This window comes from Bombus terrestris, chromosome 10 (genome assembly GCF_910591885.1).
Source record: "Bombus terrestris chromosome 10, iyBomTerr1.2, whole genome shotgun sequence".
Taxonomy (NCBI): domain Eukaryota; kingdom Metazoa; phylum Arthropoda; class Insecta; order Hymenoptera; family Apidae; genus Bombus; species Bombus terrestris.
Window position 1 is genome coordinate 13,854,961 of NC_063278.1, and position 17,829 is coordinate 13,872,789.

General features: G+C 31.4%; 1 protein-coding gene across 7 annotated transcripts in view; it reads left to right on the plus strand.

The window, feature by feature from the left end:
* Positions 1–17,829, plus strand: part of LOC100645544 (myc box-dependent-interacting protein 1) — a 132,590-nt gene that overhangs the window by 90,075 nt on the left and 24,686 nt on the right. The window contains exon 1 of one of the 7 annotated variants that reach the window (XM_048409628.1): positions 12,401–12,421. The exons of the other annotated variants lie outside the window; for them this stretch is intronic. Coding sequence (XP_048265585.1) covers positions 12,419–12,421 — 3 coding nt within the window. The 5' untranslated portion in view covers positions 12,401–12,418. Of the gene's footprint in view, positions 1–12,400; positions 12,422–17,829 lie in introns of those variants that run through there. 7 annotated transcript variants of the gene reach the window in all.

Genomic DNA, 17,829 nt, shown 5'->3' on the forward strand with positions numbered 1-17,829 from the left:
TCATAAATGGTATAATTAAAGGGGAAAATTTTTTTGATAGTGAAGTATTGTACATGTACTTGGGTTTGATTAATTATTTAATTAGTTGAAAGTTTAATTGACCAGATCTATTAGTGTTTATAAATCGTATAATAAAAGCGTAGAGAAATTTTGATAATGTAATATTTGGGTTTGATTAATTGTTTAATCGGTTGAGAGTTTGTTTAATTAGGTCTACTGGTATTCGTAAAACGTATAATAAAAACGTAGAAGGATTTTGGTAATGTAATATTATATATGCATTTTGGTTTAATTAATTATTTAATCAGTTGAATTAACTAGATTCGATTAACTAGGTGTATTAGTGTTCATAAATTGTACAATGCAATTGTAGGAAACATTTTTTTCATATAATATTGTATACGTATTTTTGTTTAATTAATAATTTAGTCTGTTGAAAAGTTGATTAACCAAGTCCATTAGTGTTCGTAAACCGTATAACAAAAGCGTAAAAAAATTTTGATAATGTAGTATTATACATGTGTTTGGGTTTTATTAATTATTTGGTCGGCTGAAGAGTTGATTAACTAGGTCTATTAATGTTCAATCTTGTAATGAAAGCATAGAAAAATCTTAGTAATATAATACTGCATATGTATTCGGGTTTAACTAATTATTTAGTCGGTTGAAAATTTGATTAACCATGTCCATTAGTGTTCATAAATCGTATAATAAAAGTGTAGACAAATTTTGATAATGTAGTATTATACATGTGTTTGGGTTTTATTAATTATTTAGTCGACTGAAGAGTTGATTAACTAGTTCTATTAACGTTCAATCGTATAATGAAAGCGTAGAAAAATCTTGGTAATATAATATTGCATATGTATTTTGGTTTAACTAATTATTTAGTCGGTTAAAAATTTGATTAACTAGGTCTATTAATGTTCAATCGTATAATGAAAGCATAGAGAAATTTTGGTAATATAATATTGCATATGTATTTGGGTTTAACTAATTATTTAGTCGGTTGAAAAGTTGATTAACCAAATCCATTAGTGTTCGTAAATCATATAGTAAAAGTGTAAAAAAATTTTGATAATGTAGCATTATACATGTGTTTGGGTTTTATTAATTATTTAGTCGGTCGAAATGTTGATTAATTAGGTCTATTAATGTTCAATCGTATAATGAACGCGTAGAAAAATCTTGGTAATATAATATTGCATATGTATTTATGTTTAATTAATTATTTAATTGGTTAAAAATTTGATTAACTAGGTCTATTAATGTTCAATCATATAATGAACATTGTAATAATGTTCAATCGTATAATGAACGCGTAGAAAAATTTTGGTAATATAATATTGCATATGCATTTTGGTTTAATTAATTATTTAATCGGTTGAAAGTTTAACTGCTTTCGCAATACCTGTCCATTTACACCTTCGCATTTTTCGCGTTAAAATTTCGAAAAAAAATGAAATTATGATAAAATTCTAAATACGTGGGATGATACGGAAGCTTCGGTTGAACGAACAACCGAGACTGCACTTTGAAATCCAGCGTTTCAATTATATTTAGTAATCTTTTACACGGACGATTCTAAATATTCATTCAACTCAAGTCTGTTATTATTCTTAGACTTTTCATATTCGGATCTCGCTTTCGTTTCGACGAAACGAAAAGTCTTCGGCTCTTGGCAGCCACCTTTAGCCTCCGGATTTTTCTGTTGTCTTTCCACAAACAAATTTCGCCCTCTTCGCTATAACATCCGATATACGTTCATGCTGGACCACGCTAAGCCAGAATTTACACTGTTTCACTTCGAAAAGCACGGCGGATAAACGCTGCTTTCATCATCGTTCCATCCGCGTATGAAACTAGAATGAAAGCAGCGTTCATCCGCCATGTTCCTACACAGCGAAACAATGTAAATTTCACTTTAGTTCATCGGTGGAATAAAATCGAGCGCCGACACGACCAACCCGACTGAGAGTCGACCTCGACGTTTAATAGATCATTTATTTCGATATATCCTTTTGCATTATCCTTAAATCTTTTGACGATAGAAAAATGCGATTAGGATATGGAGAATATTACTCGCAGAACGTAATCAAATTAAATCGTAGAGCTCGGTGCAAAAGGCGATCCGAAAGTGCAGATTCTAAAAATTCTGAGAAATTGAATAAAGCTGAATTAATTACGACTTGTTTAAAGCAATTAATATTTTGGCTTTAGGAAGCTGTTAGCGTGACAAATAATGTGAGAAACGATGCTTCTTACATTTCTGAAAAATGTACCTAGCAAATCTCTTCCAATATTTGCACTTGCATGGTTCTTATCATACATCAGAACACTGGGAACTTCAAGTGGAATATTTTGTTTCTTCACTTCTTTATTTTTCATCTTTTCTTTATTTTTCCACTTTCTCCAAACAGTTTCTTAGATAAATCCCTGACATCCGGCTTGCCTTCTTGGCGTGCGTTTACTTCCCGACGACCGATACGATTCTTGTTCGTCCGAACAAATTTTGAATCTGCAAGAAAAAGAACACGCGATTAGGAGAATTCGAAACACTTTGGCTGACACGTCAACGCTTCTTCCCAAAGGTCACAATGCATAGGTGCAAAAATTCTTATAAACGCATTGAGCTCATCTGATTCTCGCATCGATTAATTGGCAACGTACAAAAATATATAAAACTCGAACAAGTACTGTTACGTCGCGTAAAATGGTCCGTGCGGCGCCCTTCATCTAACCTCCATTCTAACCATCAAGGTTATTAGCTCGTAGGAACGTAACAAGTACGATTTCTGTAAAAGATGAACTTGCTCAATTTTTGTACCAAGATCTTCTATTTATCGTGTTGGGATCATGTTGCTGACTCTTGTTTAACTTAGGTATAATGTTAAAAACATATTGGCACGTCCATACATAAGCAAGGAACGTGTTGTACATTGTTGCTTTAATTAGCATCTGTCTATCTATTCTGTGTTAAACCAACGTCGGTTTCATTCCTAAACGAGGGCATAAATTACCGTGTTGCAGTTACTCGCGCTTTAATTTCATTATATTCGATTCTATTCTAGTCGATGGAAATTCTGTTGATCGAATAAATTACCATTTTACAGAAGTAACGAGATCTAAAGAATTTAGTATAATATAGCTAGTTAATGTTTCTTTCTAAACAGATTAATCAGAATCGATGTTTTATTCTTTTCTAAAATGATTTTTACAAATCAAATAATAATACAGGTATTTTAAAAAGATTCAGATAGATTTTCAATTAAAGGATCATGCCATCGTAAGTTGCAAAATTGAAAAAATTGGAAAAAATAGCATAATCTAGAGACAAGGAGTAGATTAAAATTACATTGAATCTTGCGCTGGTCCCTTTGCACGATAATTTGTTAACTAATATAATTTTAGTAGACTGGAATTAGTGAAAAGTTGTAGTTTATAGGATCGCCTTTTGTAATTTTGCAGTTTTATATGCAAATAGATCGATGAAATAATTTTGAATTCTTTTGCTATTGCCAAATTTTTACCGATTATGCCACATTATATATATTGACGAATATGCCGATTACGAGCTGAACCCCATTTTTAGATTTTTCATAACATTAAAACAAAGATTGACAAGACATTTTGCATAATTTTAAATTACAATATAATGAGAAACTGAAGATACAACAAACCGAAGCTTTCTTCCTTCGTAGCCAGCGAACAATGAAATTTTTTCCTAAAATTGTGTTTTCACCTATGAAAATATAATTTGAACGTTGATTTTGTCACGTTCTCGTTCAATATTTAGTCGATTTTTCTTTATCTTTGATCTAAGCTTACGTTTCGAATATCTGCTCATGCGAATTTTATTCTTTTTTTATGCTCAACGATATTTTCCAGAGGTGGCTTCTCCCGATCGTAAAGTTTTCCCGCTGGAATTCCCCGCAGATTCTCGACCGTGTTCAAATCAGAGCTCAATGCTCGCCATTGCAATAATTCTATTGCGAAATTTTGAAACCACTTTTCCGTAACGACGGCTGTCCAGTAATAAGAGCATTGTCTCGTTGAAAAATTGTCTTTTTGTCTCCTGTTTCGATTACGAAAGACAATAGTTCGCCATGTTACATCTCCTAACATGCCATAGAGTTCAATCTGCCCTTTTATAAACACAATTTCACTTAACATATCCAGACATGATCAGTGGTTGCTCGGAGATATCGAAGATATAAAAAGAAACCGCGTTTGAGTCTACAATTATCCACAATGCTGTAGTCGTCAGTTTTATTATACGTTAGAAAATGCCCTAAGGAAAAGCTTCCTCTCCGCGAGATCGCTATAATCTTGTAGGTGATGCGATCTTAAAAACTTTAATTAAAAAAAAAAGAGGAAGACGATTAGACGTGGAATATAATATAATATAATATAATATAATATAATATAATATAATATAATATAATATAATATAATATAATATAATATAATATAATATAATATAATATAATATAATATAATATAATATAATATAATATAATATAATATAATATAATATAATATAATATAATATAATATAATATAATATAATATAATATAATATAATATAATATAATATAATATAATATAATATAATATAATATAATACAATATAATATAATATAATATAATACAATATAATATAATGTAATACAATATAATACAATATAATATAATATAATATAATATAATGTAATGTAATGTAATGTAATATAATGTAATATAACATAATATAATATAATACAGTATAATATAATATAACATAATATAATATAATATAATATAATATAATACAATATAATATAATATAATATATTATAAATGCAAAAAAAGATTAGACGAGTTTTGAACTAACAAGTTGCGCATCTATTTATTCTCCTCAGTCCCATTCACTCGCTCAAACGCGTTCAAACACACCCAAGTGGTTTTCTTATTTTCTTTGTTCACCCTGTAATAAGGTGCATGGAAATGGTATAAGAAGACAATGCGGACGATAAAACGGGAACACAGAACCGTATTGCCGACACTTTTCTCTATTTCTGTGCGATGCAAAATGCATATAAATTGATTCCTCTTGTACTAGCAGCTGTATATGTTCCACGTTCGTGATGTAACTGCAATTATTTCCGCAGGTATAACGAGGCTGCTGACAATCGTCGAGTCTTAAGTCGAACATTGCTCGATCGCGAATCAAGGAAACTTGTGTTCTCTTTTTATCGGTATAAACTACTCGATGACGAATCAAGGTTCAAAGGCTTCGTCTGTCGCGTATCATCGTAGACAGCGTCGTTTTATTTCAACCTATCGATCGACCAGGAGCACGTGCTTTCCCAAATATTAAGAATTTTTCATACTCGTTTCCTATTTAAAAAGGCGTCCAGATATCATGCACAGATATCTCTTCTGATATTCTTATCACGCGGATTCGCCCTAACGCGGTTCGAGAATTGGGCAGACGCGCATAAAACGCGGTATTCCTATAATTCGAGTAACCAGGTTCAAGAATTAGAGAAATTAGAGAAATCCTTACACGACGGAACGTAAGGAGAATTTTTAAGCTCAAGCACTGGCATTCGATGTTTCAAGCGTAATGTGCTGACTTGGATCTGCGTATGAAATTTGTTAGTTCATTTTTGGTTCTCGCAGTATTAACCCTTTGCAATGGAAAATTTCTTCGCTGTAGAAATGGTAAATGGTAATATATACTGTATCAGTGTATTATTTGTATTATATCATATATATATGTTATATTATATTATCACTATCTTATCTCGTATCTCATTTTATGTATATCTATATAATGGTATTAGGTTGTCCGAAAAGTTTCTTTCGTTTTATAAGGAAATAATAGATGTACAACATTTTCCGTTTTATATTATTTTATTGAATTACATATGATCCATTTTGTTCTATCAAAATAAAAATCACAACGTTCGACGGATTAGGTTTCGTGTTTGTATAAAGATGCATCGTTGTAAAAGACGTGTCTGTAAAAGACACTTTTCGGACAATCTAATATATGCTACAAGTATTATAAGTAGTACAAGTAGCAACTTTAAACGTTTCGGATAAAAAATCGATGACATTTTTCTCAATGAACGTAAATAATATTAATATGCGATACTTTAAATTATTTATTGATCGTTTTAATAAACACATTTCTCTTTTTTTACGAAGAAATAGTACATGTACTTTTGTTGACCATTGGAACCTAACTACCACTTTTGCATTAATTCGTCGTTTCGTATGATATTGTTTCGCATGACAGGAGATTTCTTTCAGAACCAAACTGCCGTATTATACGAGGGATACCTCGGTTTCGTTCTAGCGTTTATTATATAATATCTCTTAGCGTTTTACGTAAGACATTAATATTCTTTAGTGACGTGTAACATGTGAAATCTAACGATCGTTCTGTCATGTTCTATAAACTGTTCTATATTTTTCTCTTTCTAAATTACACGTAGCAAAGGAACATTGGAACAGTACCGGACACACTTGCGCAGTAATTTAGCAAATAATAATGTCAGTGTATCGACAAGTTACAAGTTGCGTAGCTTACAGATTTTTCTTTTATTTTTACTATACTTTTACAACTTTCGATCTATATTTTATTTATTTTAGATTATATCGAACTATAGTTTCGATCGTATCACATGTATTGTATGCAAAGCTACATATGCGTATGTAGTGTCTGAACAATGTCTGAACAAGCAGAGTAGAACTTAGAATTCTTTATTTCTATTTGCCTTGCGACTTTGCATCTTCCATTTACGCTATAACGTAGAACGATAAGCGTAAAACTTACACATAAACAAAGATACTTACACATGAAACCAGAACGAAGGACATAAACCTAATCGTAATGAAAAACACGTACGCAATAAACAAATCGTAACAATAATCATAACTTAACTTAAACCAGAACGACAAATATAAACCTAATCGTAATGAAAAACACGTACGCAATAAACAAATCGTAATAATAATCATAACTTAACTTAAACCAGAACGACAAATATAAACTTAATCGTAATGAAAAACACGTACGTAATAGACAAATCGTAACAATAACTATAACTTAACTTAAAGCAGAACGACAGATATAAATCTAATCGTAATGAAAAACACCTACGCAATAAACAGATCGTAACAATAATCATAACTTAACTTAAACCAGAACGACAAATATAAATCTAATCGTAATGAAAAACACGTATGTAATAAACAGATCATAACAATAATCATAACTTAACTTAAACCAGAACGACAAATATAAATCTAATCGTAATGAAAAACACGTACGTAATAAACAGATCATAACAATAATCATAACTTAACTTAAACTCTGTTAGCTGTATAGCCAAGTACCTACATCTGTCCTTATACTTCGAGTTAGTATATTTATCTATGTACACCTGTATCTTAAATTACTCGTATTGCACTTTTTCTTCTTTGGCATCACGCTTCCTCATCCTCTGATTTCTTACTTTAGTTTTACTCTAAACCTCTTCTCCTCTTCTAAGAACCAAGATATTTAGTGCAAAAATTATATCGTGACACCGATATTACTCGATCATGGTCACCTAAAGTAAGATTTTGTCTTACGTAGACCATAGAAAGATGTAGAACTTTAAATGGACTCAAAGTAGAATAATCGAGTGATTTGTATAATTTAATTAATTTAATTGGGAACTTACGTTTGCTTTATTATTAAACTTCTTACTGTTTCATTATTTTATTTTATTGTTTTCTCTTTTATACTGATAACTTAAGTAATCGAGCACCTGTTAGAATTTCACCATTCATGAAACTTTGAACTTTACAGACGATGAAAAAATGTACGGAATGCGTATAACACACGAAGATATAATATAAAATATCCAAAGTAGAGTGCTAGTTAGAATTAGTAATGGGTGAAACAAATATCTTGTTTAAAACCCATTTTTTTAGTTTACACAGATATGAACTTGTATATATAAGAATGCGTGTATAGTATATACTTGTATATATATATAGAAATACTACTTGTATATATGTAGTATTTGCACTTGTATATATGTAATATATGCTACCTGTATATGTATAGTACTTGTACTTGTACATATACAGGGTGGTTGGTAACTGGTGGTACAAGCGGAAAGGGGGTGATTCTACGCGAAAAAAGAAGCCGAAAATATAGAATAAAAATTTTTCGTTTGAAGCTTTGTTTTCGAAAAAATCGACTTTGAATTTTCGCTCGGTACGCGTGCACTTTATCATATCTCGTTATAACGGATCTCACTGTAGATCGTTGTCTCGATGGATATTATCGCAGTTTAAGTTTGTTTTTGCAATAACGGAAAATTAGGAATACATAATGAAATAATATGAAGTAATCATAAAGTTTATTATTACAAAAATTGCTGAAAATGTTGCCCATTCTGCCTAACACATACTTCTGCTCTTCTAATTAAATTTCTATGAACACTTTCTAACGTATTCGATTGTTTTAAAGTATGAAAGGCTACAATAATCTTTTCTTTCAATTGCTCGCAATCCGAGACGTGATAAAGTGCACGTGTACCAAACGAAAATTCAAAGTCGATTTTCTCGAAAACGAAGCCTCAAACGAAAAATTTTTATTCCATATTTTCGACTTCTTTTTTCGCGTAGAATCACCCCCTTTCCGCTTGTACCACCAGTTACCAACCACTCTGTATATAATATATGCTACTTGTATATGTATATTACTTGTACTTGTACATATATATATATAGTACTTGCACATATATTGTATATATATGTATATGTATAGTATTTGCTTGCATGTATAGTGTGGTAATAGTATTAATTGAATTATGCCAGAGGTATGTGGCCGATATGTAGCTGCAGCATTAAGCGTGAAAAAAGCTAAATATTCTAAACTAATGATTATTGCCACTAATGGGTGTAGTAAGTATAGCAACGTTGTAAAATTTCTGCACAGAAATATGTTTCCTTGGGGATCGTATTATACATCTTGTCGACGAAGGTGTCACAAATTCTTTTTTAAATTGAAATACCTACTCCTATATACAATGTGTCTACAAAGTTTCAAGACTACATCAATAAGACATTAGACTCTCGAGGAAACAACTTTGTTGCTTCGTAGTTAGACTTTGATATACTCTTCTTCAAAATCAATATCTCGAGTACACATATGGTACAATGTTTTTCAAGCATTCGCGAAGAGACGCGATCTCAAGAAACACGTCAACGGGAGTCGTAAATTCTCGTTACGATATAAAATCGACGCCACGAAACTGATCGATCTCCTATTTTGTTTAGAATAATAGAGGTGATTAAATTTAATTATAACTCTGAGATAACAGATTATAATGTACATTTATTCCAACAACAATTGTAGACAAGATTATTACGCTCGTTGCGTATATATATGTCGGAGATGGAAGGACACCGGAGCCTTCCCTTTGGAACTTTGAGAAAAACCCCTAATACCATAATTAAGATGAAAAATAAAAAAAAAAAACTTTATTGTTTTTTCTAACACTTGGTTTACAATTTACTTCCGAGCTCTAGGCGTGACTTTTCGAGACTGATTCTTACAACTCGACTTCCGATCGGATTCGGTTATTTTTCTTTTGTCACCCCTCAATATCTCCACTATCCTCGAGTTTGTTAGGTGTCCGCGACTGTTGCCACGCACGCCTTCTTCTCGAACATTCGGCAGAAGCACCGTTGGGATATTGATGGTTCATTGGGCACTTCGGTTAGACGATATATATTGTTGTCGAGTGCCGCCACATCTTTATCTCCGGTTTTGAACTGAGCCGGTCGTGACACTGTCGCGGAGGAAAACTCTTGCTGGGTGTTGTTCGCCCCATCGCAAGTAGCTTGCGAGTGAAAATCCCGGGAAACATGGAAAAATCTACGTTTCCACACTTTTTATCTGATGGAGCAATAACCATAAGGAACATCTTGACTCGAAGGTGTTTTATGCCACTTAACGGTCAAATCGAAATGCTTAGTTTTACGACAATTCCCTATGATTATTACGGTCCAACTAATTATATTAATTGATTATATTGATTATGGGCTACGTAAAAATTCACCGGACGAAATATACAATGATAATGTTCCCGAGTTTCTATGTACAAACAGACGCACACACAATACATAGAACGTAGACTGTTTAACCCTCATGCTGTTATATTTCCCTGAATGTCTGCAAACGTATATTTTTCTTTTTTTATTATAACATTTGAAACCTCGATTCTGTTTACATGTAGCATGTACAATATATTTTTTCTCTATTTATTTATCCTCCAGCCATGAATCGTAGGTGTTTGGAGATGTACAGGCCTGGCCTTGGTTTTACCGACTAAACGTTATCCATGTGTATATTTTATGGGCCTAAACAGGACAAAAACGTTACATAAACGTAGGTCGCTTAAAGCTTCGTTAAAAATTCATGACAAAAATATGAAATACAAAGCGAGTAGCAGCAGGCTCGCGTTTGCACTGTAATGTAAGAAGTTGATGATGATGGTGTTGATGTAAGCAGAAACCAGCTATACTTACGTTCACTCTGTCTATGCAAAAGTGAGTAACTAATTCTCCGTCGCAAAATATCTGAAAATGATTCATTTGCGGAAATCGGACGAAATGGGAATGAAATTCGCAGGACGATAAATATTGCATTATCGATTCTGTATCGTCGAAACGATGGACATTTCGAGAAGAAGAATTAGTTGCCTTTGTACAGACGAGATAAAAGTAAATCGTGTCGCAGTAACCGCGAGTCTGCTGCTCTTCCTTCGTATTTTTTCATACTTATATTTTTGAACTTCATATTTTTCTCGTAACTTTTTCCTACAGCTTTGAGCGATCTACGCTTATATAACAAATTTTTCTTACTCAAGCACAAAATACCGATATCGTTTGAGAACCTCACAAAGGATATAACCTAGCAAACGCGAGGATGGTACCTCGCTGGGGGTAGTCACCCACGTGATAATAATACCGGTAAAAAATTCTTCCAAATGTCCAAATGGACAAATTAAGAATGTAAAGAAATAAATAAAAAAAAAACGCGGACGACACAGCTATACTAGTCAGGCATACTAACCCAGAAACAGCAGTCAAATTATTACAAGAACATATCACAAAAATAGAAAAGTGGCTACAAGAAAAACAAAAATCGTTTGGGCGTACAAATCTCCGACACCCCGTATATAAATCTTCTTTCTAACACAACCGTTTACATGTACGATGTATCATATTTTTTTATTAATTTGTACAATTAATGTACAGCCATAGAACGTTAAATTACAACGTCTGTTAAAGAAAAGGAAGGCGCGAAGATACGCTGTAATGTTTGGCTCTGCGACAATTTGGTTCGTGGCGAGCTGTAATTTTATTTCGAGCAGTTGCCTGATCTTCAAACGAAATACTTTCTATCGTACCGTTCCAATACCTTCGTCAAGCGGTAGAATAATTGTTACAAAATAGCTGGAAATTATAGAAGAAAATCTAGCGTAGATCCCTTATCAGTTCGTTAGGAAGACCGATAGAAAGATTTGTCAGATGAACATCACTTTGTCTATGTTAGAGAAAGAAACGTATGTAGGAAAAATACATAGCACAAGGGTCAATCAGTTAATCGAATTCAACGATCTAGAAATCGTTCTATGGACGCTAAACTTCTCCACCTTCGTTACCAATGTAACCTGTTAACGCGTTATTTCTTCACCATCAACGTTGATTGGCGTATATAATGCAATCAACAGACGTATAGGATCCTCTACGTTTCTTATGTCCGTCGCTATTCATAGTCCACTGCACGAACGTTTGTCTTATTATACCCAAACAATGACTTCTAGCGTTAAAAGAGTCATTGAGAGCGAAAACTTATTTTCAGATTCAAAGACGTATAGCAATTTATCAGTCGTGTTACTGTCTGCTCTATCAATTCATCTTGCTGTTTGTTGGATATAAATATTGCAGTTATGGTAAATAGGACAAGGTTCTTCGTAACCTGTGCTGTTCGGTTTGTTAGTTTACCTTGTAGCAACCTTGTAAACAGATCGACCAAGTCTGTTCGATTTATATTGGCGTAATCACAGTATTAAAATTTAGTTACGTTACATTTAAAGTTACAGCAAATTTCGTATCCATCGTAAACAAGCTTTTTCTGCTCGATCTTTTGAGAAATTTCTTCTAAAGAAGTGTTTTTTTTTATTTAATTCTTTTCATTCTCAATTTGTCCAATTTGGACATTTGGTAAAAATACAAAGAAATGTATTCATATTCTTTTATAATACGATATTTTTTCATCCACGATGCTGTGAATACACCTAAACACATTTTCTTCTTTGTTTGTTGAATATTTTCAAAAAGACAGTGATAGTACCTGGATATGGTAAGTGAAATTGTTTTTGTAAAAGATAGATTGAACGCTATGGGATGTCAGAAGATGTTACATGACGAGCTATTGCCTTTCGTGATGGAAATAGAAGACAAAAGAGAATTTTTGCTACAGGAAAGTGGCTCGAAAATTTCGCGATAGAATTATCACGATGGCCAGCACTGAGTGCTGACCTGAACACGATCGAGAACCTGTGGGAAATTCTAGCGAGGAAACTTTACGATCGGGAGAAGCCATTTGGAGAAAATATCATTGGACATAAAAAAGGAATAAAATCCGCGTGGGCGAATATTGGAAACTTTAAATAAGTTAGTGGGTAGTGTAACGTATTAGTAAAAATTCACTAAACGTAGAATGAAAATGTAAGAAAATTTTCACTAGGTTTATATTTTTTCGCAGTGAAGATTACAATTTTAGAAGAAAATTTAATTAGTAAAATATTTATTTAGCAAAAATTCACTAAACGTAGAGTGATAATGTAACAAAATTTGCACTAAGTTTATATTTTTTCGCAGTGAAAATTACAATTATAGGAGAAAATTTAATTAGTAAAATATTTATTTAGTAAAAATTCACTAAACGTAGAATGAAAATGTAACAAAATCTGCACTAAGTTTATATTTTTCCGCAGTGAAGATTACAATTTTAGGAGGAAATTTAATTCCTTGGAGGCTTCGAAAGAAGAAAACTTTTCTTTGCCGCATCTTCAGTTTTGTGTTATATCATAACATGAAATTATGTATAGGATTTTTGAACTATCACTTTTGCAAAATCATTTATTTTTATTAATTATTTCTTCATAAGACACATTATGTAGATCATGCGGCTATATCGAATGAGATTCGTATAAAATACTTCATTTCATAGAGAAATTAGTATCTTAGTGTATCTTAGTGGTATGATAAAGTGCATTTCGCTGTTTAACAATCGATATTTCTCCAAAAACTATTGAGAATATGTTTTCAGAGAAGACGATACTTTGAAAAATGTTTAATTTCGAAAAAAAGAAGAAGAAAACAAAGCAACGTTATTACGTCGATAATTAACCAGTTAGTAGTTTTTGACGAGTATATTCGTCATGATTAAATAGCAATATTTTACGTTACGACAAGTAACAAGTAATAACATTAAAAAATAAAACATTGCCATTTCGTTACAGTTTAATTCTGTATTATAACAGCTACACATAGTCTGTGTTTGATCGCTTGCTTTTTGCGATACATTTTACGTAAACGCTTTTCAAGGAGGTCGCAACAGCTAACTGGTTGAACATTAAATTTCACTTTGCTCTTTTCACTTTGCCCAATACAATAGAAGAAAAGTACCTGAACTTTATATACGATTTATAAAATACGATAAAATGTTGTTAATATGTTGAAAGAAAATTAATTAATAGCCTACTTCTATATCACTCGAAGTTAAAAAAGTACCACTCATATGAATCACACATTTCTCATCTAATTTTATTTTATTCTAAATAAAAGCACTGAAGATTTTATTTCGCAAATTATTAAAAAATAGTCTCGCGAGATATAACGATTTTTCTTGGTGTCATACTTTTTAGAAAACTCATCTTTGCACTTTCAAATATTGATTAATATTAATTTAATAAGTAGAAAATTATAATTTGCCAGAGATATAAAATGAAACATTGCTTCGACGCTTCGTTATGGAAATATCTGGTTTAAAAATTTGTTTTAGATATACTTTGAATTTAAATATTCTATTTTCATAAATATATTTCGACGGAAGAAGCTTGATAAGCAGCAAATTATAATCTGCCAAGAATCTATGTATATTCTATTAATGTCTCTATTTTATTTGCTTAACAAAAATATTTCTCTTATCAATCTGCGTCAAACTTGATTGCAAATGATTCGTAACTGACGCGACGTAAAACACGTTCCGACTGATCGACGGTATAAAACGAGACACACAGTGCCTCCATGCCTCGTTACAGAAATATCTGGTTTAGACATTCGCCTTAAATATACTTTACATTTAAATCTTCCATTTCATAAATATAATCCGACACGTGGAGTTCGATAAACAGCAAATTATAATTTGTCAAAAATCTATCTACCTACCTATATAATGAGAATATTTCTTTAATCTTTAATATTTCTTTTTATATTCCGACACGTGGAGTTCCATAAACAGCAAATTATAATTTGTCAAAAATCCAGCTATCTATCTACATGATAAATATATTTCTTTAATCTTTACACTTTACATTTAAATATTCAATTCTGTAAATATATTACGACACGAGAAATTCCATAAACAGCAAATTATAATTTGTCAAAAATCCAGTTATCTATCTACATGACAAATATATTTCTTTAATCCTTACACTTTACATTTAAATATTCAATTCTGTAAATATATTACGACACGAGAAATTCCATAAACAGCAAATTATAATTTGTCAAAAATCCAGTTATCTATCTACATGACAAATATATTTCTTTAATCCTTACACTTTACATTTAAATATTCAATTCTGTAAATATATTACGACACGAGAAATTCCATAAACAGCAAATTATAATTTGTCAAAAATCCAGTTATCTATCTACATGATAAACATATTTCTTTAATCTGTATACCTTACATTTAAATCTTCACTTTCGTAAATATAATCCAACACGTGGAGTTCGATAAACAGCAGATTATAATTTGTGAAAAATCTATCTATTTTCCCATCTAATAAAAAATATTTCTCTAATCAATCGAAGTGTAACGTCGTCGCTAATGACCCATAGCCGAAGCGACGTAAAACACGTATTAAAAAAAGCAATGTTCCGATTGATCGGCGATATAAAACGAGGCAGAATAGCATCGTTACAGAAATATCTGACGTTCGTTTTGAAATATGTATGTACCCTCGGTTCGTAAGCCCAGCCAAATCGCACGACCAGTGTACCCATGTTGGAACGTTTTTGGCGAATTTTTTTTTATTTTATTTCCACTTCGCCAGAAATTCACCAGTGCTCTATTCTGCTGGTTAAATTCACGGGGAATAATCGTGTAGCATAATCGTACGCTATTTGATGTGCTTGAATTTATAAATAGCGTCGGAGGGGTTCGTTGGATACTAACGTTGTAAGTATAGCACCTATACGTAGATACGTATCATCAGTCGTCGGTTATCAAAATTGTGACGTCGTAAACGCGAATGCATATCATTATGCCGTAATTGTTATGGATAAGATTAAATTTAATGGACCCGCTTTACGGTTACTTTCATTAAGTGATACGGACTATAATCGGTAGCCTGTTTTATGTGCGTATGTACTTTCCAAGCAATTAGCGCAATTTCAGAGCAATTTGTAGATTCCTACAAATCGCAAGATTATTATCGTGACCGAAGCTGAAAATTATCAAATTTAGATTCGTATTGGATTAAACTTTTAGTTTATTACCCCTGTAGGTGTTACTGGTTTATGGATGGTCCTTGGAACAGTCCTTAGATTTATTATACGTTTGTTCAAATTATTAGGAAAAGGCAGTATTTACCTATCGGAAAATCTGGTTTTCCCGATATCTTTTAGGCCTTTTGTCCACGATACTACAATTATATTATTATATATTATATTAACCCCTTCCCGTACTTTAGCGAGTCAGACTCGCGATATTCATGTTCTTCATCGCGAGTTTGACTCGCTAAAGTACGGGAAGGGATTAATATAATATATAATAATATAATTGTAGTATCGTTAATATATTAGAGGTTAATATATAATATTAATATATTATATATATTATGTATTATATTGATATTATATCAATATAATTATATAATCATGGTTTTTAATAGTCTAATTATTATATAATTATATTATTACATATTATATTAATGTATTATATATATATTATATTATATTAGTATAATTACGTAATTGTGGACTTTAACTTAACAGAACAAAATGGACCATATTTAATTCAATAAAATAACGTAGAATAAAAAATGTTGTGTATCTATTATTTCCTTATGAAACGAAAGAAAGTTTTGTCACAACCTAATTGCATTGTACCGAGGCAAAGGTATTATACAAAGCGACTCGAGAAAGTGGAAAAAGTCACATCTTGTTGTTGATTAAAGTTAAAAGACGTGTTAGAGAAAAGGTTTGAATGATATATAATTCTCTTTCTTTTCTTTTTTTTTTTTCTGACAGTTTCGCTTGTTTCCTAAGCGTAACGACGCGACTTTAAAATAGAAATGCGTATCTTCTGTGTATGAAAGTATCAGAATGTCTCTGTCTGAGAATAATTGTTTTTTATCTGTTATAAAAAAAATGACGATAAAGAAACATCATTACATAAGGTACAATTCTGTGTAGCTCTATGTAGATTGGTATATTTGGAGAAATTGGAAAAAGTCATATATTGTTTTTGGTTACATTTGAAAGAAATATTAGAGAAAAAGATTGAACGATATACGATAGCATATCTTTCTTACAGCTTCACATTTTTCATCGGTACAACGACGTAACTAAATACCACAGATATGTTTTTTAAGATAGAAATGCGTATGTTTCTACGTATCTTTATCTGTTTTAATGTCGTTTATATTTTTTAATCTGGTTTATATTTTTGCTGTTATAAAAAAAAAAAAAAAAAATAACGATAAAGAACATTACACAAGGTACAAGTTTATGTGATCTGTAGATAATTTACCATTGGTGCACATTAGAAAAAATTGGTAGAAATTACATTTTTATTTTGGTCGAAATTAAAAGAAATGTTAAAGAGAAGATTAGAATGGTATAAGTTAACACATTTTTCTTTTATAACTTTACATTTTTTAGCAGTGCAACGATATTAAAAAATGCAGAAAAATACAGATATATTTCTTAAAATACAAATTCATATCTTTTCATGCACACCGATTATTCGAAATATTCTGTGTGCGAAAGTATTATTTGTTATATTATTTGTATCTGTGAATAATTTTGTTTATCTCTTATTAAAAATATAACACAATAATATAATAAATAAAACAGCAGAATAGCATAATAAACGAGCTTCATTGCACAACTTTGGATAATTGTATAAAATTTGTATAAATTGTAATAAACTTTACATAATTTGTAAATAACGTGATCAGTGGTAGACGCATCTTCTGTAATTTAATTTATAGTACGTTTTGCAAGAAATTATTTAGAATTTATTTCTCATGTCCGACGCAATGTGTTCGAAACGCTCGAGTTCTCGCGAATCTGACGTTTCTTTGACGTTTAGTTGTTTGCCAAATATATTGAGATGCTGCAATAATCTCGCGTAAATAGTTTTTTCAGTATTTCGTGGCTTACTACTTGGTCAAAGTTTAAAGATTACGATGTGAATACTTGTTTTAAGCGTAAAATTAGAGCTAAAAATGATGCCATTGACATACTACG